This window comes from Biomphalaria glabrata, chromosome 7, assembly GCF_947242115.1.
Source record: "Biomphalaria glabrata chromosome 7, xgBioGlab47.1, whole genome shotgun sequence".
In the NCBI taxonomy this organism is placed as follows: domain Eukaryota; kingdom Metazoa; phylum Mollusca; class Gastropoda; family Planorbidae; genus Biomphalaria; species Biomphalaria glabrata.
Window position 1 is genome coordinate 6,525,992 of NC_074717.1, and position 24,454 is coordinate 6,550,445.

Sequence of the window (24,454 nt, forward strand, 5' to 3'; positions counted from 1 at the left end):
ATTGACCGATCAATTGCTATTTATGATGTGGGCCTATTTCACTAAACCAGAGTTTCCAAAACTGTGTTCCCGGAATAGGTGTTCCACGAACTACTGAAATAATAGACTAGTATGCAGGGGATTTAATCTCTCTAAAAAAAAACCGTGTTCCGCTAAATGCTCAGAATGTGCGAAGTGTTCCGTTAGAGAAAAGGTTTGGGAACCACTGCACTAAACAATAAAATTTGTATGTGGTAAGTAATGAATTGACGAAACAAAAAAGCAATGTATAGACTGATCTGATTCTGTAAGCGATTTAAAAAACATGAATACTATAAACAACACGCAAAAATATTTTTTCAAGCACTAAAATGAGTATACGCTTTTTTTTAAACTTGCCTTCATGTCTATTTTTTTTTTAAATGTTTCCATTACATCGATTCTCATTTTCAAAAGCTTAATGGAATAATTAGAATCTATAGAAAAAAATATTCAAACATTTAGCAACTTTAAAAAAGATTCAAATGTAAGAAATAAATAATCTCGGAATATTGACTCGGCTCACTGGACTACCTATCCACTCATCGCACAATAGGCCCTGGGCTCAGCACAACAAAATCCTAAACCCCAGGTTACTCTGCGAGAAATACATTCAACCCCAAAAGAACCTTTTAGTGACAACAGAACCTTTTAGTGACAACAGAACCTTTTAGTGACAATAGAACCTTTTAGTGACAACAGAACCTTTTAGTGATTTCAAGAAAGCCTTCGACAGAGTATGGCATGCCGCATAGGGCACTCCTGGCGGCAATGGAAATGTACAATGTAAATCAAAACATGTAAGGATGATGGAAGACGCTCTCTAGAGCTACGAAGGTACTGTAAGCATATAAGAATTACTAGCTTTGCGGACGACATAGATGGTCTGGCAGGGACAGAAGAAGAATTAGCTGACTTGGTAATGCGCAAAGACAAGACCTTGTTTGCAAAACAATGCCTAAAAAATCACATGATGACAAAATAACTAAAAGCAATAGGGTTTAAAAAGGGACATCAGTATTGGAGGTGATATGCTGACATGTGTTGTTTCCGCGGAACATAGTTTGGGAAACACTGGTCTAACAAATATTAGGTTGAATACTCGCATACTTTCTTGTATCGTTTGTGCATTTTTTAAAAAGTTGTCTTTTTTAATAATTTTTTTGCAGGGGCAGTAACCTAATTATTTTTAATTGCTCACAAAATCTAAAACTTATCTACCCTTTTTTTTACAATTAAAACAAAATAGGTGGGAATTTCATAACATAACTATAGAGGGACAGTTACGCTGGGCAGGGCACGTTGTTTGCTTGTTGTAAAATGTTCTAATGTTTCGGATGTTCCTTCAGAGTTGAAGATAGTTTAATTCCTAGTCCAAACCTCCCATAGGACGACAGGGGATGGGAGCGGGCAGGGTTTGAACCCCCGGACCATCGATAAATCTAAACGACAGACCAGTATATTTCACGTGTGCTTTACTAAATGACTTCTTTTAATATTGAGTTTAAACTATCAATAAATACTATTAATAACTCCTTGAACATTACTATAATACTGAAACATCTCTCTCTCTCTCTTACTCTCTCTCTCTCTCTCCCTCTCGGGCTCTCTTCAAAGTACAGACACCGCACAACATAACACAACCAACTCAAGGGCCAGACAACTCGGGCTCCAAATAACAAAATTCTTGAATGTCTCATTAAATTCACAGCCAACAGTGTACAATTGGCCACACCCAACACTGAACAAACGTTTCAGCGTGTATAACCGTACTGCTGTATAAACTCTACTGGTTCCTGCGCCTCGTCCTGGACTCGCACTGGATTCTTCTGTTGCGGATTTTAGACTAAACTCAAGGTACAGGACCGAATCTGAACTGTCTTGACTCTGACATCTTCGCCCTTTTATTTAGGGTCCAGAAAGCGTTCTAGAATGATATCGAACCCCCCGATGTATTGCCAGGGCTTCTAGACTATCACATGACCATATCACTTCACCACCCTTTACCCAATAACCCTTATTTGTTATACAAGAACGTGGGAAATGTTTTATGTTAACAAGCACTCTCTCTCTCTCTCTCTCTCTCTCTCTCTCTCTCTCTCTCTGTGTGTGTGTGTGTGTGTGTGATAGTCAAATGTGATCCACAGTTCAGTTCACAAAACAGACAAAATTAAAAAATAAATAAATCATGTAACAAGAAACAATCAAATGATGCTACAAAAAATTAATAGATGATGTAACTAAAACAATCATATGATGTAACAACAAACAATCAGAGGATGTAGCATCAAACAATCAGATGATGTATTAACAAACATTCAGATGATGTAACAAAAAACAATCAGATGATGTAACAACAAATGATCAGAGGATATAACAACAAACAATCAGAGGATGTAACAACAAATGATCAGAGGATGTAACAACAAACAATCAGAGGATGTAACAACAAACAATCAGATGATATAACAACAAGCAATCAGAAGATGTAACAACAAACAATCAGAAGATGTAACAACAAGCAATCAGAAGATGTAACAACAAACAATCAGATGATGTAACTATAATGTAACAGCGAATTAATGAACTATAAATAGTAATAACAAAAATGTGTGGAGTTCAGTGCGTTGTTTTATTCATTCCATCTTGTATCAACTGAATCAGTATCACAAGTTTATGAGCTGATGTCTCAGCCCTAATGTCTGCCTCAATGGAGTTCCACCCTATACATTGCATCAACAAATAACAAAACGACCTGATCACTATTGTCTTTATTGTCAACCAGGAAATGATACAGAGCATAATTCAAGAAACATGTTACACTAGCCATGTTGAAAGTGGAAATTTATAATGAAATGCAAGAGGATTCCAAGCCTATTGTACGAATGTGTTAGTTGGTGTTTTATTTTTTACTAGAAATAGAGAGACTGGGTAAACTTCTCTTATGGTCAGCGGATAGCTTATGGATAGCGTTGGATTTAAGTTTTTCTAATCAAGTTTTTTTTTCGTTGTTTATATATCAAGTGTGAGGATTCAACCGTTAACGTATATTAATACATTTCATGTAGTTTGTCGGAAATTGACAATTATGAAAATGCTGTCTGTAGGGTATATTATATGCATAGAATTGTAATTATGTAGTTAATGGGCTTCACAAAAATCACAAAACGTATGTACTAAGGCAACTAGTTTATGGTTTGCGTAAAGTCAAAGTTGAATTTGCGAATAGTTTATTGGACATTTGTTTTTTAACAGGCAATGATGTTATACACCCCTCCCTAAAAAAAAATAATAATTTCAACGGACAAAGACTAATTTGTTAACACTGTGTGTACTTTTAAAATGATTTTTGGCTAAATTATTATTGCAAATGGGAATGAGAATTAAGATCTGCGTACAAGCAGAGCTAACCAAAAGACTTTAAATCTAATTACTTTGCAAATAAAAAAAAAGGCGACTTTTCACTAAACTCGCAAAAGTTATGTATAGTAGGGTAAACCTGATTTAGAACACATTAATTAAGTGCATCAATACTTCATAGTCATGGATAAATATACAGTACTTATGAAACAGAAAACCTAGACCCACTTTTTCACAATGCAATGCTAAAATAGGTTATAACTCCTGGACTCGAACTAGATGTTAATTAATAGAGTATCGAAATAAGTTAATGTTCATATACATTACGAGTTTGTCACAGCAATCGATGGTGAAGAGTTGCCGCCACGGCGATCCTCTTTCCGGAAATTTCGGGCAAAGCAAAATCCGTGTCGATCGTAGGATTTGCGCTCGTATCCAGAGGCGCACGCTTGCCCAACTCGCCAATCCCAGAGCCCTGCAAATGACCACTTCCGTTCGCCTTGCTAGGCATGGGAGCTCTCCTGTGCGCAGCCAACGATTTGACAGTTCCGTTGACGGCGCCGAGAAGAGGAGCATTTGCCTTCTCTGTCAGCAGCCGGCTATAGTCTTTAATGACATTGTTGTGAAGAAGTGAGTACATCCCGGGCTTCCCATCATCCTTCGGCGGAACGTTGAACCTGTTCCTCAATCTAGACAGTATGTCCGTCTCTGCCTGACCCATCAGATGGGCCGAAGCAGCATCGTGGCCTGGTGCTTTTCTAGAACTACCCGTAGAGTTCACCAAGGATACCGCCTGCGTGCTCGGAGTCACCTCCGCCTGCTTGTTGGGCTCGCTCATCCGACGGTCGATGTGCTTTTGAAAAGGAGTCAGTTTTTCCAAGGGCCTAAGCACCGTATCGGCCCGAACCATCCCGTTAATGTAAAATGAGTCGAGGGGGATGCGTTGAGAGATTGAGTTCTGGAGGGAATGATAATGAATATTGCCGCTGATATTGTGCTGCCTGGTGCCTAAGCTTGGAGCGCTGTCCACCCTCTTTTCAGGAACTTCGGATCTGGCATGGTTACTTCTTTCGAAATCTGTTCGTGAGGACAAAGTTTCGCTCACTTTCTCTGTTTTGGAAACCGAGAAACTGTTTAAATTACCGTCCCCGTTTGATTGGGGCAAAGATTGGTTATGGGAAGATGGAGGAGATTCTAAGACAGGCTGCAATTTGAAATTAGATTCCAAGTCTTTCTTTAGTATCTTTTGAGTTTGCTTGACGTCGAACGAAGCCACGGAAGAGCGTTCGGTCAGCCGCGATCGTCTCATAGTCGACCACTCCGGCCCGTACGCTGAAAACTTTGTCATCCGATAGTGGCCGTTGTTGGAGATATATCTGTAAGTCCCCGGTTCAACGTTGGCTTTCCAGGCCGACCTAAGGTGGTCTACGATGAAATCCTCGCTGACGAGGCGGACTGTGAGGTTGGACGGGTCAATGCTCGAAGGCAGAAGCTTCGACGCCTTACGCTTGCAGCCTTGACTTCTTGAAGTCGCTGACAGAACCTGCCGAGGAAAACTGAAGCTTCTGCCCCAGCCACAGACCATGTCGTCTTGCGGTTCGTCTTCTTTACCAAAGGCGATTCTCTCCGCAGTGGCCAGGAGATCCCCGGAGCTAATCAGTCTTTCTACCATTAACCTTGTCCTGTTTTCGGGGAGGTAGTTGCATGGCGTTGGGGATTCGCGAGAACTCGCTGGTGTCGTCAGGTCGTCTGCTTCCAGTTTTGTAAGTATCGAATCTCATAGGAGAAGGAATGAGCCTAAAAAGGTATTCGTATCGTGAATGTAGCAGTAAAGTATCGCACTGCTCTTCATCGATACTCACATACGATTCCGGGACGATGTCGTCATAGGTAGAGCTCTCCAATGATGTGACAAGACCGCAACCGTACACACCCGTATAACATGCTTAGTTAAGGTGACACTGGGTAGATGAGCAGAAGTGAGAAACTAATGCGTTCCGACATTTCGGTCTTTCCCGCCGACATCTTGTTCGTCTGCATCTTGTTCAATAATATGGTTGACGCTTCTGTTTGGTTTTTAATCATTAAAAACTTCTCAGTAGACGTCACCTGAAAAATAAATAAAATAAATGAAAATCACAAATAACATGTTGGGTTGTTAAGTTAATTATTATTTATTTCGTTCGTTTAATATTATTTTTTTTTTGTTAGCTGTTTCTTTTTAACAGATAAAGATATAAAATATACCAACTGGTATTTTTCTGGTTTGTGCGCATAAATGGTTCCAAATAATAAAAAGATATTGTTAAAATCAAGAGTAATTTATCTACATCTACAAAAGTTATACTATCTTTCATAGGAGGACCCCAATTAAAATCGGCAAGATGGGTGCTAAAACATATTAAGCGGAGAAGGATTGCCGAAACAAAAAAAGAAAGTGTCACTTGATGTACGCGTCAAGGTCTCAGGAGATGTGGGATCTGTGGCTCATGAGTGGCCTAATTCCGCTGGGTACCTATCAAGAGGCTCGAGTTCTAATACCGACCCGAGTAGAGTTGTTGCCTATAGGCAGCACGTAAACCTTCTCCCAGATACCCCCTCCCACTGGTCCACAAAGTATGCTTTAAGCATGAAAGTTGCGCTATGCAAAAGGAATTTTAAAAAACATAGAAGTGTTAACCGGAAGTTTACTTAAGCCTTCGTTACGCTAAAATTCAAGTTTTTTAACAAAAGATTGGAAAATGAAAGGCAGTTAATTAGAAATGAAAAGTTTTTACTTTATTTCCTAATCGAGATGTGTCTCTTTAAAAAATCTATAAAAAGGCGAGACGGGCTAATAAGTTTTAAAATTCAAGCTATAATAATCTTGTAAATCTGTTATTGAAATTAAGTTATATTTCAAATAAATGAATAAAGGAGAGCTTTTATTTATAATAAACATGAAAAACTAAATTAGCACATCAATAAGACTTTCGCCATCAATATGCAGTTAAGCACAGACGAAGTGGATCTATAATCGGAACACTACAAGACTAGCCCCGTCCTCATCTACGTAAGGTCAGGTCAGGGCCCGCCTTAGGCATATGCAAACTAAGCAGCCGCCTTGAGCCTTCATTTGGTGGGGGCCTCGCTAAGAAGTAAAATATAAATATAGAGAATAAATTGCGAAAATTGGATCACATCTCAAACATAGTTAAGAACCAGTAGCGGCCCTAGGGAGTGGCAAGTGGGGCAACCGTCACAGGCCCCGCGCCTGAGGGGGTCCACGCGATCGTAATTTCCTTGTCACCTTCAGCTTCGCAATCCAGGTCAGTTCTCATTGACTAGGAATTGTTACACAATATTTTGGAAGCCTTCCGGGCATCTACATCATACCAATTATCATGCAAGCTCTTAACATGATATTTTTTGATTTCATATACCGTTCAGTTTCGGTAAAGACAGCATCTTATGACCTGTCGATTCTACAATGTTATCATTTTTTAACAGTTCATCTTAACATCAATAAAAACAAGTAGCCGGAAGCGAACAATTAACATAATTTATTTCGTAAATAAACGACATCCAATAGGATTCGAATAGTAAAACGCGTAGTGATGAAGTTTGAACCAGCTGTAGTTCTATAGTTATTTCTACACAAAAGAGTCTTTTATATTGTTGTAACATAAGTGCAACTTAAAAAAAAAATATTTTTAATGAAAATTAATAAAGAAATATAGGCCAGTGTTTACTTGACTTTCGAGGAGGATACTTTCCGAGACCGCCCGCGAAATTAAACTTTCCGCGGTATTTAATTTCATATACGTTCACTATTTTTGAATTATCACAAGACATCCCCTAACACTTTAATCTACTAAATAACTGCTTCTCATTCTCTTAATAACCTTTACATGCCTACTGTTTCTGACGTCAGGACCTGACCTGTAGCGTGGTTGAGACGTCGCAGGTCACTGTTGAAGCCTACTGTTGAAGCCTACTATAACATCAGCAATACTTCTATCAAGTAGATCTACTTAAGGGGGGGATAATAATAATAATAATAATAATAGTCCGAAGATTAATGAGGAATGCACTTTTTCCCGTGGATATGCAGCCCTAGCTGTGACCTACATAGTTTGCCACATCCAGGACAAGCATAACCATTGTCCGCCGGTGGTCGATTATTTAAGATTTTCTTTTCGCCGTCTGAGTCTGTCCTCGGCAGCGAATTTTCGCTCGGTCTTAAATGTGTATCCCGTGGACTTTGTAAGTGATCTCCAGCTGGACAGTATAGAGGGACTTCTTAGGGTCCGACAGTTACGCTGGGCAGGGCAAATATCCCGTATGGGGGACGAACGTATGTCAAAAGCAGTCTTTTTTGGTGAGCTAAAAGGTGGACTACGTAACAGAGGTGCCCCACGGAAACGCTTTAATGACTAGCTTAGGCGCCAACTTGAATTAGCAGACCTAGAAGAGAGTACCAGGCTGCATGCGGCTTCAGAATATAAGTAATAAACATAGCACCGTAAACACAAAGATTCAATACTAATAGGTTTAGGAAGGAAATGAAAACTATGTCATCTAGAGATCTAGATCTATATTTAAATCTAGATGGATAGACCTAAATCTACTAGACCTAGATCTACTAGATCTAGGTTTAGATCTAGATCCCGCATAAAGTAGTCTATGGAAATGAAAATGTATCAAATCTAGATCTAGCTAATTCCAATATCTTGGCCAACATTACCATTTTAAGACAAGACAGAGTCGGTCTAACCCAAACTCTCACCGTCTTTCTGACATCTTTTGGTTTAAAAGATAAGTAAGATCGCTACTCATGCTCACTGAACTAGATCTATTTCTAAACAATGTCCCAAACTAGTTTTGTGAAAGTCCCGTCATAAAATGGAAAAAAAAAAAAAAAAGAAAAACAACACATTACATTGGTTGTAGGCCTTAATAAAATTAAACTAAACAACATATTATATAGGTTGTAGGCCTTAATAAAATTAAACTAAACAACATAATACATTGGTTGTAGGCATTGATAAAATTAAACTAAACAATACATTACATTGGTTGTAGGCCTTAATAAAATTAAATATAAGTGCCTGGTTTAATTTCTTTCCACAGACATTAACGACACGACAATCTTAACTTATTGGATAAAGTGAATTAGCAGACAAAATAATAATTATAATAGCAATATCTTCAAAAACCCACTTGCGACCTGCATATTTTCCCACATCTGATACAGACAAAGCCGTCCTTCGCGGGGGGGGGGTCTATTTAAATCTTCTGCGAATGTCTTCTAGAAGTTTCTCTAATCCTCAAATGTGTGTCCTTCGTGAGATCTTTCCAACTGTCTCTTTCAGAGGTCATATGTCGCCAGCTACTTTCCTCTATGCCAGTGAGAGTAAAATGGCGCCTGAGCTGATCTTTATAGCGCTTACAGGTGGCATCTCTGTTACACCGTCCTCGTTTAATCTCCAAAAAAAAAAATTGCTTTTGCATGCGATCATCCCATGCGGGATAAGTGTCCGACTCAGAGCAGCTTTCGCAAGGTAAGTAGTGCTTCTGTACTTGCCACACCATCCTCCAGCAGAACATTTTTAAGGTAGTCCTGCCAGCGTATGCCCATTATGGAGCGAAGACACTATAAACACACCAAAAGCAGGGAAAAGGCTGAAAACGCTGCAGCGTATTGCGATTACAAATTCCTACACAATTACCGTGGATGTGTATCAAGGATTGGCTTCTTCAGTAACACGTGAATTTGCGAAAGGAATTGATCTTCTCTCAAGACGCAAACTGCTACTGATAAGCTTTTTTTAAAAAAAGCCAAAAATTTGAGGTCTCGGAAAAATTGTTTCGCTCAATTAATTAATAATTGAATATACATTTAAAATACGATACATGTATTTTCTAAATACATCTCCACTTCTTCTTAGTAATTGTTTAAGTAGCCTAAACCTCGAAGTGGTAAACACAACTTTTAACACTTCAGCATCAGTTCCTTGAATAGCAATATGGGAACATATCAACTGTTTGCGTAATCCAAATCTTTCCACTCTTCTCGGTCAGCAGCTGACCTTAACAGAATATCAAGAGAGAGGCCGGTCCATACTTTAACGTTGCCCAGACAGATTTTCTTTGGGCGACACTTTCTTCATGCTCTCTCCTCAATAACTTCACAGGACCTTGAAGGAGGATTTTTTTTTAACAGCTTGTCGTGTCTTACAAACTGGCCAGCTCAGATTTAGTCTCTTCGCTGTACAAACTGGCCAGCTCAGATTTAGTCTCTTCGCTGTACAAACTGACCAGCTCAGATTTAGTCTCTTTGCTATACAAACTGACCAGCTCAGATTTAGTCTCTTCGCTGTACAAACTGACCAGCTCAGATTTAGTCTCCTCGCTGTACAAACTGGCCAGCTCAGATTTAGTCTCTTCGCTGTACAAACTAACCAGCTCAGATTTAGTCTCCTCGCTGTACAAACTGGCCAGCTCAGATTTAGTCTCTTCCTGTATTGAGGACTTCCTCCTTTTTACCAGCCACAGAATTCAGCATATGCCACCACTTCAGTCAAGTACATTTATTTCCGTTGTTCGAGATACCAAACAAAATAATTAATTACCAATAGTTAATTAACTAATTGGTTATTTTTTTTTATTGATTCTTGTGTTGTTAGGTAAAAGAAATAATTGTTTAAAATTTCAGCTTGATACGAGATTGGGTGTGGGAGAAATAACGTGTACAAACTTTTTACCAGACAGACAGAATGAGTTGATATAAGCTTTGTAAATAAAAAATAATATACTTCAGCTCAAGTTGGGATTAGAACTCTCGACTGAGTAAATGAGAAGCCCAGTATGAAAAAAATACCTTTCCTGGAGTTTTTCATGTTAAAAAAGTGGTGTGTTTTAATGGAATAAAAAATGCTTACATATTTAATTTAAAAAACTAAACGGTACGCTTTCAGAAAATAAAAGAAAAGTAGCAATTGCACCAGAATGTTCTATAATGATAAAATATCATGATATCAATTTTTCAATATCTTTACTAGTTTCTGTGTTAGCACTATCGTTAAAAAAAAAACGCAAGCTAAAAGTCTATGGCCATATTACAAGATCTTCGGGGCTCGTAAAGACCTTCCTTCAGGGAACTGTACCAGGAAAAAAAAGAAGGGGCAGAGAAAGCGATGGGAGGGCAACATAAAAGAATGGACGGGCCTTCCATTGCAAGAGGTTCTAAGTAAGGCAAAAGACAAAAGGAATGGAGAAAGAGGGCGAACGAATCTTGCATGGTGCCCCAACGGTCCAACAGACTACGGGACAGGTGAGGTGAGGTGAGTTTCTGTGATCTAAATGGGACGAACAGACGGACCACACACAAGTAATAACGGTTTTTCCTCTTTCGAGGACCGCTAAAAAATATGTATACCAATATAGTTGTATTACCTAATATATAACAAAATGATTGAAAGAATGTCAGTATTATAAGTTAAAAATAAGATTACATTCAAAACAAAAAACACTGTTAGTATTAATTTGTTGTTTTATTTATATCGATTACATCTGACCTTTATTTGTGGTTCACGGTGGAATCTGGTCGCCACAATTGATTCCCGTCTAATGGACCATGTCGTTTGACGTCGGCTTCGGCGATAGGACGAAAGGGGAGAGAAATCAATGTAATTTTGTCCCCCCTCCCCCTTTTTCATTAAGAGCAGACGGCAATCGATACGAATCAGGTCATTGGAAATATAATTGGTCGAAAACATTATAAACTCTCTTTAAATCAATTATTTCTACAAATTCGATTTATAGTAATTTCTTTTCCGTAGACCCTAATGCTTTGTTTGATTTTTTGATAGTTTCATCAAAATGGGGATGTCATTATAAACTTTCTTTAAACGATTTATTTCCACAAATTGGTCAGGTCCGGATTTACACTTCACAGGGGAACGCGGTGGGGGTTAAACGCTTGGCTTCCGAACCTGGAGGTGCTAGGCTCGGATCTCAGTGAAGACTGGGATTTTTGAATTTCGGAATTTTTAGGGCGCCCCTGAGTCCACCCAACTCTAATGGGTACCTGACTTTAGTTGGGGAAAGTAAAAGCGGTTGGTCGTTGTGCTGGCCACATGACACCCTTCTCGTTAACGGATGGCCAAAGAAACAGATGACATTAACATCATCCGCCCTATAGACCGCAAGAGGTCCTAAGCTATTAGATATATGGGTCCCCCTTTGTAAGGCAATTTTGTTCCTTTGCTTTCTTCAGTATGATTGAAAATAGACCAATAACCTTTGGGTCCCCTCCGGCAAGCGGTGGCCCTAAACTATAGCTTAGGTTGCTTAGAGATAGATCCAGCACTGGTAGTGGTGGCCCTAAACTATAGCTTAGGTTGCTTATAGATAGATCCAGCACTGGTAGCGGTGGCCCTAAACTATAGCTTAGGTTGCTTAGAGATAGACCCAGCACTGGTAGTGGTGGCCCTAAACTATAGCTTAGGTTGCTTATAGATAGATCCAGCACTGGTAGTGGTGGCCCTAAACTATAGCTTAGGTTGCTTATAGATAGATCCAGCACTGGTAGTGGTGGCCCTAAACTATAGCTTAGGTTGCATATAGATAGATCCAGCACTGGTAGTGGTGGCCCTAAACTATAGCTTAGGTTGCTTTTAGATAGATCCAGCACTGGTAGTGGTAGTGATAGTGGTAGAGAAACTAGCAGTGGCAGTGTCATCACTTGGACAAGAACGAAAATGATATGCAAATGAATGCGTCAGTGCCAAAGAACTAAAAATGCGAGGATCATATAAATGTGGTGCCTCTTCATAGTTTTCACTTAAGGGCGCCACTAGTATTACCTTCAGCCTGCACTACAAGGCGCCCCTCCAAGCAAACACAACAATCATTTAAACTCACATATTAAAAGCTAAGTGGCCAAACCAACTCATTGTAGTATCCATACATGCTAAAGTTACTAACTACTGGCCATATATGGTATTCTATAACAGAGGTGGGCAAATCACGGCCTGCAGCCCACATGCCGCCCGCCGGAGTGTTTTATGCGCCCGCGACACCTATAGAAATCATATAAAAAATGCGAATATATTTTTAAAAAATGTAATATTTATATAAATTATTGAAACTTATCATTCTATCTAAAAGTTTTTATTCAATGCTATGAAGAACTGTCTTGAAATATATATATATATATATATATATATATATATATATATATTTATTTATTTATTTATTTATGTATATGCGCCCCATATTTATTTATTAATTTATTCATATGCGCCCCACCTTCCTAAATTTTTTTTAATGCGGCCCTCGATAGAAAAAGGTTTCCCACCCCTGTTTTATAGCGTAGGAGTTCTCAGACTTTTTACTAAGCTTGTCAGTCTGGTACAAATATTGTACACATTATTTCTCCCACTTCCCATTCTAAGATTAAGTGAAACTTTGCACAATTATTCTTAGTCGACGACAACACAAGAACCAATTAAAAAAATTAACCAATTAATCAAATAATTTTGTTTTATGTAGATTCTAGAAAGAGGAAGATAAATCTTGCAATATGCAGAAATATGACAGTAATTGTGCAGTTCTTTACCTTATATAAGTTTTTTAAAAAGTATTTTTATAGCTTGCCTGTTCAGATTCAGTGACCTCTTATAAAGGTTTTATATTAAAAAAGAAATGATATCAGCATACAGAATTTTTACAGTTAGGTTATAGAAACAATAAAAGTAATAAAAATCTTTTTTTTTCAGCTAATAATCTCAATCGGACAATTTGAGAACCACTGTTTAATAAATGATTATGACAATGTGGTGTCTAGATTTATTAAAAAGAAAAACAAAAATAGAGGACGGGGCTGGAACTTAACGCGTTTTCCATCAATTTTTTTTCTTCTGACAAATGATTAATAAATGTATTTACTTAGTAAACAACTACCCTCCCCCTCCTAAAGACCTCCCCTTTTAATTCATATCAAATGTTCTGGCAGCCGTGGCATTTTGTTCCTAGTTTTATGAATGGGGATCACATCGTGTTCTCGCTAATGTGAATGGTCGGAGGAATCGATATTAGGTTATGCTGGGAACGAGAAAGACATTGAAAGAGACATAGAGAGGGGCAAAATTGGAGAGAAAGAGAGATGAAAAGTGAGAGAGAGAGAGAGAGAAAGAGTGAGTAAAAGAGAAAGTCTAAGAAAAGAGAAAGAGAGTAGGATAGAGAGAGAGAGAGAGAGAAAAAAGAGTTGGAAAGCGATAAATATATATAGAGAGAGAGAAAGAGAAAAAAGAGTTGGAAAGCGATAAATGGAGAGAGCGAGAGAGAGAAGCTGAAAAATAAAACCATAGAAGGGAGATGGAGAAACTAAGAGAGAAGGAAAGGTCGAGCGAGGCAGAGATTGAGAATCTTAAAGAGAGTGTCTCTGAGAGTGGGGGAGAGAGAGAAAGAGACGGAAAGAGAAAAATAGAGAGAAATGGAAACATAGAAAGAGAAGGGGCTGAATGAGAATGACATGGAGAAACTAAGAAAGAGACATAATGTGAGAAAGAGAGAGACAAAAAGAGAGAAAGGAAGAGAGAGAGAGAGAAAGAGAGAAACATGGAATGAATAAAAGAGAAAGAGAGAGACGGGGGGGGGGGAAGAGAGAGGGGCAGGGAGAGTAGAGGTGCACCAGACAAAGAACGCTTGAATGAGAAAGAGGGAGAGAGAAAGAAAGAATGAATAAGATAAACCAAGAGAAAGCAAGACGTTGAGCGAGACAAGAGAAATAAATATAACATGAACGAGAGAGTTTAGAAGAAAAAGAGAGAAGAAAAAAAACGAAGAGATAGAGAGAAAGAAAGACTCATTATGTCTATGTGTGTGTTGTTTAACCTCCAGTCCCTAGTAGGTCTCCTAATGTTTGGGAACACAAGTACAAGTTATTGATTTATGACGGCAATGTCAATAGAACAACAAAAATCAATAAACTGGGTCATATTTACAACAAGTATTTGTTTGTCAGGTGTAAACACCAGGGGACTGTCTAGCGCTTGAAGTCTCAGTTGTCCTGAGTTCGGATCTCGAAACGAATTTTTTAATCATGATACAGAATAATTTTGAGGACAGGTAGACCTAGAATTAGATGTTAAGACTTCCGCTCGGTGTTAATTCTATGAAATATAACTAGTGTAGATCTACGTCTGACTGGAAGTAACACTGAACTCAAACTACTTTAGTAACACCGGCGAAAGGCCGAAACAATCAAAATATGTAGTCGACGCTGATGTTGTTCTACAAATATATTTAATAATCAAGAAGGGAATCGTCCGATGTCAGCTATGTCCGTAAATCCGTATATCTATTCTACTGCTCTACACGAAGCGTCTTCTTCTGTAGCGTCACTTAGAGCGTTCTTGTTTTTTAAAGATCTGTCACGTCACTTGTCGCTAAGTAAAACTTTCCCCTTTATTCCCGAAACAAATACTAAATTCTAATCATGTCATAACAATGTACATCATATGATATACTATTTATTTGCCGGTTGACATAGAAATGCCCGGGCCGATTTTGACACCCAGTCCGCTCCTGTTAGGGAGGGATGTCTTTGAACAAAATGTGCATGGTGGAACAAAAATAAAATAAATAACAAGGTTACAAAGACAGTTTGTGTGGAAACACAAACTCAAAGTCGGACCCCGAAATGGTCCACCCAGGGAGAAAAAAAAGGCAGGTTTCAATATTTTTAAAAGAATATCAGTATTAAATTCTATCAGAAGTGGTCTACCCAGACAGGTAAAAAGGCAGGTATCAATATTTTCAGAAAGAATAACATAATGAAATTCTATTAAAGGCAAATGACAGAGAAGAATGGAGAAAGAAGGTTGACAGATCCTGTGTGGTGCCCCAAAGGTCCAGCAGACCAAGGGATAGGTGAAAGTGAATGTGAAATTAGATATGAACCTGGCCAAACTGATATAATGAGTATCTAATTGACCTAACTGGTTTGCAAAGGGTCAGTCTCTTTCTTATGCAAAGCCTGAAGAAAAAAAATTCCCATAAAAAAATCCTTTGTGGACTATTTTCGGATACGACCTCTGCAGTTCACGCGATATGAAAAACTACTTATTAATTGTTATTTTAAATTATTTCCATCTTGTTTGCATAGTAAATAGATTTTTTCTCTTTAAAAATAAAAGTTAATAAGACAGATCTTACATAATTTAGCAATACAATTGTTAAAAAATATATTTTTTGACCAAAAATCTAAAACCATTTGCATAAATGTGTTAAAAGATAGTAAACGGCTGTCTCCCTTACTAAAAAGCCTCCAGTGTTTGTTACTATTAATAGTGAATAGTTGTAAAAATTGTATATTTATAAGAAAAACTGTTTTCATAATTGATTTAAAAAATTAGATTTTTCGCTTTCAGAAAAGAAAAAAGTAGCCGTTGCATCAGAACTTTGAATGATCTAAAATATCATGATGTCCGATTTTCATTTTTTTCTCTTCTAGTTTCTGATATCTAAACGGGACGGACGGACGGACAGACAGGCCACACAAAACTAATTGCGTCTTTCCCCCTTTCGGGGGCCGCTAGAAAAGAAGATATGTCTATTTTTTACTTTACTTATACATGTAAACATTAAGACACATTTTAAGTTAGCGTGAGTATTTCGTGATCGTGAGCGGCCGCACCTTTGGTCGTCGCCCCTAGCTCCGGCTCCAACGAAGCATAGGCCTACTTAAAACTGATTTTAAAAAAAAACTAGCAGCGGTGTTACCTTGAGACGTTGTAAATAAACATATTGACTGTGTACGCTATGAACCAATGTTACTCAAACTACGGCCCGTGTGCTATCCGGCTCTTAGAAACTTCTGTCCACAATGAACTCAAAGTGGATAGTTTCCAATGGACTTTGCGTCAATGGGGCCCGTGGCGCATAGTTAGCGACAGTCATTGACTTATAGCACCAAACTGCTGGTAGACAATTAAACCGCTGGTGGCGTATTAAATTTTAACTTATAAAACTAATTAAAATAACTTAAATGACTTCTTTGTGAACAAAATTAATACAGTACATACAAATTCAACTGAAGATGAAATGAAATAAATTGGTATTTAAACAAATCTAACTTGTAATGACAACACATCCTTACACTCTGGGTTCTTGGAATCTGGCGTGATTAACAGCTTACGACAGCTTCGCTTATCTTGCATAATTCTACAAAACTAACAATTAATGCTCCATTTCTTGGTAATCACCTTGGAAACACACATAAACTCCATAGCACACATGTTTTCGAAATGTAGGTGTCCCTCTAGTCGAAAACAGGTTGGACACCACTGCTCTATCTAAGTATGTTCTCGAGTCGAAAAGAGGTTGGACACCACTGTTCTATCTAAATATGTCCCTCTAGGTCGAAAACACTGCTCTATCTAAATATGTTCTCGAGTCGAAAACAGGTTGGACACCACTGCTCTATCTAAATATGTCCCTAACAAGGTCGAAAACAGGTTGGACACCACTGCTCTATCTAAATATGTTCTTGAGTCGAAAACAGGTTGGACACCACAGCTCTATCTAAGTATGTTCTCGAGTCGAAAACAGGTTGGACACCACAGCTCTATCTAAATATGTCCCTAACAAGGTCGAAAACAGGTTGGACAGCACTGCTCTATCTAAATATGTTCTTGAGTCGAAAACAGGTTGGACACCACAGCTCTATCTAAGTATGTTCTCGAGTCGAAAACAGGTTGGACACCACAGCTCTATCTAAATATGTCCCTAACAAGGTCGAAAACAGGTTGGACAGCACTGCTCTATCTAAATATGTTCTCGAGTCGAAAACAGGTTGGACACCACTGCTCTATCTAAATATGTCCCTAACAAGGTCGAAAACAGATTGGACACCACTGCTCTATCTGAGTATGTTCTCGAGTCGAAAACAGGTTGGACACCACTGCTCTATATAAATATTCCCCTCAAGGTCGAAAACAGGTAGGACACCACTGCTCTATCTAAATATGTTCTCGAGTCGAAAACAGGTTGGACACCACTGCTCTATCTAAATATGTCCCTAACAAGGTCGAAAACAGATTGGACACCACTGCTCTATCTAAATAAGTTCTCGAGTCGAAAACAGGTTGGACACCACTGCTCTATATAAATATTCCCCTCTAGGTCGAAAACAGGTTGGACACCACTGCTCTAACTAAGTATGTTCTCGAGTCGAAAAGAGGTTGGACACCACTGCTCTAACTAAGTATGTTCTCGAGTCGAAAAGAGGTTGGACACCACTGCTCTAACTAAATATGTCCCTAACAAGGTCGAAAACAGGTTGGACACCACTGCTCTATCTGAGTATGTTCTCGAGTCGAAAACAGGTTGGACACAATTGCTCTATCTAAGTATGTTCTCGAGTCGAAAACAGGTTGGACACCACTGCTCTATCTAAGTATGTTCTCGAGTCGAAAAAAAGGTTGGACACCACAGCTCTATCTAAGTATGTTCTCGAGTCGAAAACAGGTTGGACACCACTGCTCTATCTAAGTATGTTCTCGAGTCGAAAACAGGTTGGACACCACTGCTCTATCTAAGTATGTTCTCGAGTCGAAAAAAAGGTTGGACACCACTGCTCTATCTAAGTATGTTCTCGAGTCGAAAACAGGTTGGACACCACTGCTCTATCTAAGTATGTTCTCGAGTCGAAAAAAAGGTTGGACACCACTGCTCTATCTAAGTATGTTCTCGAGTCGAAAACAGGTTGGACACCACTGCTCTATCTAAGTATGTTCTCGAGTCGAAAAAAAGGTTGGACACCACTGCTCTATCTAAGTATGTTCTCGAGTCTAAAACAGGTTGGACACCACTGCTCTATCTAAGTATGTTCTCGAGTCGAAAACAGGTTGGACACCACTGCTCTATCTAAGTATGTTCTCGAGTCGAAAACAGGTTGGACACCACTGCTCTATCTAAGTATGTTCTCGAGTCGAAAAAAAGGTTGGACACCACTGCTCTATCTAAGTATGTTCTCGAGTCGAAAACAGGTTGGACACCACTGCTCTATCTAAGTATGTTCTCGAGTCGAAAACAGGTTGGACACCACTGCTCTATCTGAGTATGTTCTCGAGTCGAAAACAGGTTGGACACCACTGCTCTATCTGAGTATGTTCTCGAGTCGAAAACAGGTTGGACACCACTGCTCTATCTGAGTATGTTCTCGAGTCGAAAACAGGTTGGACACCACTGCTCTGAGTATGTTCTCGAGTCGAAAACAGGTTGGACACCACTGCTCTATCTAAGTATGTTCTCGAGTCGAAAACAGGTTGGACACCACTGCTCTATCTAAGTATGTTCTCGAGTCGAAAACAGGTTGGACACCACTGCTCCATCTAAGTATGTTCTCGAGTCGAAAACAGGTTGGACACCACTGCTCTATCTAAGTATTTTCTCGAGTCGAAAACAGGTTGGACACCACTGCTCTATCTGAGTATGTTCTCGAGTCGAAAACAGGTTGGACACCACTGCTCTATCTAAGTATGTTCTCGAGTCGAAAACAGGTTGGACACCACTGCTCTATCTAAGTATGTTCTCGAGTCGAAAACAGGTTGGACACCACTGCTCTATTTAAGTATGTTCTAGAGTCGAAAACAGGTTGGACACCACTGCTCTATTTAAACATAATCCCCAGTCTTCAGGTGGAACCAATCAATTATCAATTAAGGTGCAAGCCGAGGCAGGTGTTACATAATTAACATACACTTACATAATTAACACACACTTTTGCTCTTCTTCGAGAGTTGATGACCGTGAACGTGAGAGAGGCCTTTAAAAAAAAAATCAATCAGAAACTTGAGAGTTCTTTTATTTAGAGTTAGTTTTTTTTTATTTCTTTTTATTTATTTATTTATTTATTAGTTGATCACAGACAAATAGATTACTATTTCTAAAAAAAAAAAAAAAAAATTAAGTTTACTAAAAGTTAAACAAAACACACACATAAACTTCAACTAGCATTAGTCAAGTGACCCTGTTAGTAAAGTAAAGTTCCCCTATCAGACCTTGCGATCTATAGGGCAGATGATGTCAAGGTCACCTGTTTCTCTGGCCAACGGTTAATGAGCAGGCATGGGCGTAGCCAGGATTTTATTTCGGGGGGGGGGGGTAATCCCCCCTCAATATATATATATATATATATATTATATATATGCATATATATATATGTGTTTGTGTGTGTGTGTGTACGTAATTAATTAATTACATTCCGACACTTCATTCTTTTTGGAAAACGTTTATTGTACCCTAGAATAGGTTCTTCCTGAAGTTAGTGGAAAGACTGTATACACCCCGCCCTTGTCAGCCAGGGGTCTGGGGGAGCGCTGTGAGTTCCCTCAGTGGGGTTCGGGGAAGAAGCCTTGGCGCCAAGCACTATTTTAGTTATTTAAAATACAAAGATGCATATTCTGAGATATCTACAGTGCATTATCCTGCTATTAAAAAATGGTAGTTCAATAACCTAATCTGCTATTCATTGCACTCTAGTAATGTAGGAGCCCAGCGACTGGTTGAATACCCCCCACACACACACACACACGGTTACGCCCATGCGAGCAGGGTGTCATGTATGTATGTATGTATCCATAATATGTGTTTGAATGTATGTATGCATGGTATGTGTGTGTATGTATGTATGTATGTATGTGTGGTATGTGTGTATGTATTATGTATATGCAAAAATATGTGTGTGTGTGTGTGTGTGACCTTACAGAATTTTGAGTTCTCTTCGAGATGAGGATAACTGTTAAGTTACTTATAAAACAAAATCTCAAATAATTATACTGGATTGAATGGAATATCTATAAAGATTGAATATGAATATTTTTAAATTGGATTTGCTTAAACGTAAATTGAGGTCTAGTGAAAAAATAGATTCAATTCAAAAGTAGCAACGAAACAGGTACAGGTACAGCCACGGTACAGGTTATAATTAAACGTTACATTTGATTACGTATTCCTTATTGTTATGCGTTCCTTCAGATCTATACTATCTACATCACAACGATATTAGAGGCATGCGCGCTCTTAAGAAGCTCATCTAACGCTTCCACAAAATGTGCTTACGTTCCATATTGGGCATACTCTATCGAGAGACCACCTTATAAGTAGGCTCATGTTCTTCTGGAGCCAGGTGTGGGCAGTCTACAAGCACTACCTGAAATAATATAACTTCGAAAATATGCAAGACAGTTTTTAGGAAATTCCTCTTGAGATTAAACTCATCTCCCTAATCACGTAAATTTTTTTAAATAGGAAAGACACAGAGAAAAGATTATAAGACATTGAGGCAGGCTGGTGGAAAAGTTCTACTGATAAAGTCATGGATTCGTGTTGCTTAATTAATATATGTTATTTTAAGCTAAATTATTAACATTTCTTTTTATATTTAAAAAAAAAAGACAATTCCTCCTTTATATATATATATCTTATGAAAATGTTTACCCCGCCCCATTGTCACAGTCTCAGTTGACATTGCCTGATTTAATATTCACCTCATGTTAAGACTTTGAAAAGACACGTGGAATTCCTGATGTAGAAAACAGGAAGTAGAATGACTAAAATTGACTTTGAGTTCAGTTCAGTCAGTCAAGTCAGTTCAGTCAGAAAGAGTCCTCTGAACGAGCTAGTTATGTATTATCCTAGTAGTAGCGACTTTGTCAGTCGAGTTGTAACTTTGAGTCAAGTTGAATCTTTTGGTCCAGTACGGACTTAAGTAGTATCTTTTGATCCAGTACGGACTTAAGTATTTTGATAGTTTTTCTCTGGATTTAGAGAGTCAAGTAGTAACTGTGAAGTTTATTGTTACCCGCTGTGTTGTGGACGTTACTTGTGATTTAGTCTGTAACTAATCCTCTTGGATATTCAATACCGCTGTTATGCGGATGTAATTATGTTTCACATCGGAAGTCTTGATGTAACTGCCAATAAGGTGCAGTATTGTTATTATCGTCATTAAATAAACATTATATGTGTCTGCCAAAGAGAACTTGAGTCAATCTGTAACGTCTGTGTCTGTCACGTGTCAAGTGTGACTCCAGGAAGCACGAACCCAGCAGTCTACGCATTCGCGACACACTAATAGTAACCAACCTCATGTGTAATATTATAATAGCCTACTACGTCAACGCACAATAGAACCTTTTACACCCATTCTCCCCTCCCCGAAAAAGACTTTATAATATTCTAATGATAGGCCGACAGATCTAGACTTAGAAGACGGTGCGCAAAAGGTTTCTGAACATCAATGTATTAAAATCTTAAATGAATAATCATGAAATGATGCCTACAAGCGGCGATACCCTCAACACGTGTAGTCCGTTCAAGAAAAGTATTTTCTTGTCTTGTTTCTTTTATACTAGGAAAAATAATAACGGTCAAACTAGAGTTTTCCCAGTGTGACCAGCAAGCTAGTCATTCGTTTCCTAATGATATACAGCAACTGTCAAATTTCTAGGAGTCGTTTCTGAGAACCATGTCCACCTAAGATCTATTGTTTTTCATAACTATAACCTGAATAGAGGAATTGTAAGAACAAGTCGGCCCCTTTTTCTTTTAGTTTTGTCATAAGCCAATAGATGTAGAAGACCCACTAAAACTGTGTGGGAAGGTAACTCACTTATTACAATAACTCTGTTGAAGTCAGAACTTCATGGTACCTGGAACTAGCCAGGAACCTGCATAGAAAGCTGATCTCAAAAATGGCTCTGACGATTTTCCTAGAAATTGAACAGTTGATGTATATCGCTGAGAAAAGAATTACAAGCTCGTTGGCCATACGGGAAAAACTCTCTCTCTCTCTTTCCCTAGAACCTCCATTTTTTTCATCCTGTTCTCTCTCTCTCTCTCTCTCTTTCACACACACACACACACACACACACACACATATAAACTTTTGGCTTGAATTGGAACGACTTGTTTTATTCCCTCTCGACACACACACACACTTTTCCGCCGTAAATTAATGTATCACTTTTAGTGTACGAAATTTCATGCGAATCCGACAGTACGACATCCGTACGACAGTTGATGAGATCTCTGAATACACAAATCTGTGAGTCAGTGGTATTTTGCAATTATAATATAGATTTTACAGATTAACTAGCCGGATATGTTTTGTCGCCCACAAGAGACGGTTCATGTATCACTGATCTAATGCATTGGATTTAACTTTATGTAAAACAATGTGTCCCAAAGTGGGATACGCGTACCCAGAGGAGTTTGGAGGTGGTACGCATAGCACCTCATTAACAATGCAAATTTTGAACAATTTATGCTCAGCTACAATAAATTATGAATAATACGTTGTAATTAACATTCTTGTATACATTTTGTGCTCTATTGTACAAATAGCCAGATTTAATTTACATCTTAAAAATAAATTTTACAAAGATGATGTTATGAATAGGCATATTTTTTCTGAATTTTTGAAATACACCTTGCCTTCTCCAACTTCATGATTGATATTGAATTTTCAGCATTTGTAGACATTAAGTCGAAGGAACAGATTGTTAGACGTGGAACAGCATCTCACATCAAAATTAACAACCAGAGAACCAAATTCTATGATCTGTCATCTCAGCAACAAATGCGAGGGGGTGCGAGGGGGTACTTGGCGTAACCAAAGTTATAAAAAGGGGTACACATTTGTCAAAAGTTTCGGAAACACTGATGGATATTAATTTAAGTAGAACGTCAGAGACTGTGCAAGAAAAAAACGAATCTACTTTGAACGATGATACGGTTCTCAAAGGTTTGAAACAGGACTTCGATTTTTTAAAACATATTTTTGTCTTCTAAGTAACTTTATCAAAATCAAGTGTTAACAACTTAGTAATTCAAGACAATATATACAACAATGAACTTATCTCTCCTCCCCCCTTCCCCAAATAAAAAAAAAATCATCTAAAAAAAAAAACTTAAATGGTCATGTTAAAATGGTAGAGAGTTTTGTTGTTGTTTTTTTTTTGTGAAAGATATTCAGAGCCCCTCTCTCCCCATAAAAAAACACGTAACAATGGTTCATTAATAAATTTTATAAATTTTTAAAATTGTACAAGCACATGTACCACAGAAAATAGTGGTAACGTATTCTGGTGTAGAAGACATAACCATTATGAACCATACCTATATACAGTGGCATAGCTAGAGTGGGGGGAGGAGGGGGGGAGAATTTCAAAATCCCCACCGGGCCCCCACTTGAATGGGCCCCCAAACGAGTGCTTTTTACATTAAATATTAAGTATTACACAAAATGCAGGGGCCTCCAAGTAGGTCCTAGCTACGCCCCTGCTTACATAGATAAATCTAGATCTACCTGAAGTTTGCATCGCATATATTACGAGTATTTAAGACGCAACATTTACATTAGGATTAATCTAAGGGGAGATAATATTTCAGGTGACACAGACTGTCAGACATGACACATACACATATCGGATGTTTGGCTCCGCACACACATATCATTCACATAACCAGGACCCGATTAAGACCTGATAAGGCCAAGCTGTTTGAAGTATGGAACCCCTCTGTAATCAATATACATGAGATCTTTTACTCATTCTACAAAATGAGTGCAAATATCACTGGAACTTGGAACCATTTTCAGGGGCTACGAAACAAGTGGGGGCCCTATGTTATAGCTTTTGTTGCCTATACGATACTATATGTAAATCTAAAACTTCACGTAACTATGATTATCTGCATACAACTAAAGAGACAGTAGAAAAAAGCAAACACGTATGTAGATCTACAACAGCTACAGATTTTACAACTTACTTTTTTCTCTTTTTTTTTGGTTTTTATTTCTCAAGGACACGTAATCCCTCCGTAATCCCTAGTTCTGGAAATTATACTTGGCGAATCTTTGATGAATCTTCACACACTTAACGCGAGAACAATGACCAGTATATGAAGGACTTCAACAATTTTCATTTTCATCTTAATTTTTCATAAATGTGACAAAAATTAGTCCGCAATCTAACGAACTATATCATGTCGCGCACGGTGATTTCCCTGCGCTGTCATAAGC

The 24,454-nt window shown here is 38.3% G+C and overlaps 1 protein-coding gene across 2 annotated transcripts; it reads right to left on the bottom strand.

Moving 5' to 3' along the window:
- Positions 1–2,631: 2,631 nt before the first annotated feature.
- On the bottom strand, positions 2,632–19,191 carry LOC106051762 (uncharacterized). 2 transcript variants are annotated; one of them, XM_013206967.2, is made up of 2 exons: positions 19,136–19,191; positions 2,632–5,487 (listed from the first exon to the last, which is right to left on the bottom strand). In XM_013206967.2, the coding sequence occupies exon 2, from the start codon at positions 5,048–5,050 to the stop codon at positions 3,713–3,715; it is 1,338 nt and encodes a 445-aa protein (XP_013062421.2). In that variant the 5' UTR covers positions 5,051–5,487; positions 19,136–19,191; the 3' UTR covers positions 2,632–3,712. The 2 variants fall into 2 exon arrangements, with proteins under 2 accessions (XP_013062421.2, XP_013062420.2); XM_013206966.2 differs by lacking the exon at positions 19,136–19,191 and adding an exon at positions 8,105–8,190.
- Positions 19,192–24,454: the final 5,263 nt, after the last annotated feature.

Bases quoted from the DNA above. Each gene is read 5' to 3' on its own strand.
- LOC106051762 (XM_013206967.2), bottom strand. From the start codon at position 5,050: ATGGTAGAAAGACTGATTAGCTCCGGGGATCTCCTGGCCACTGCGGAG.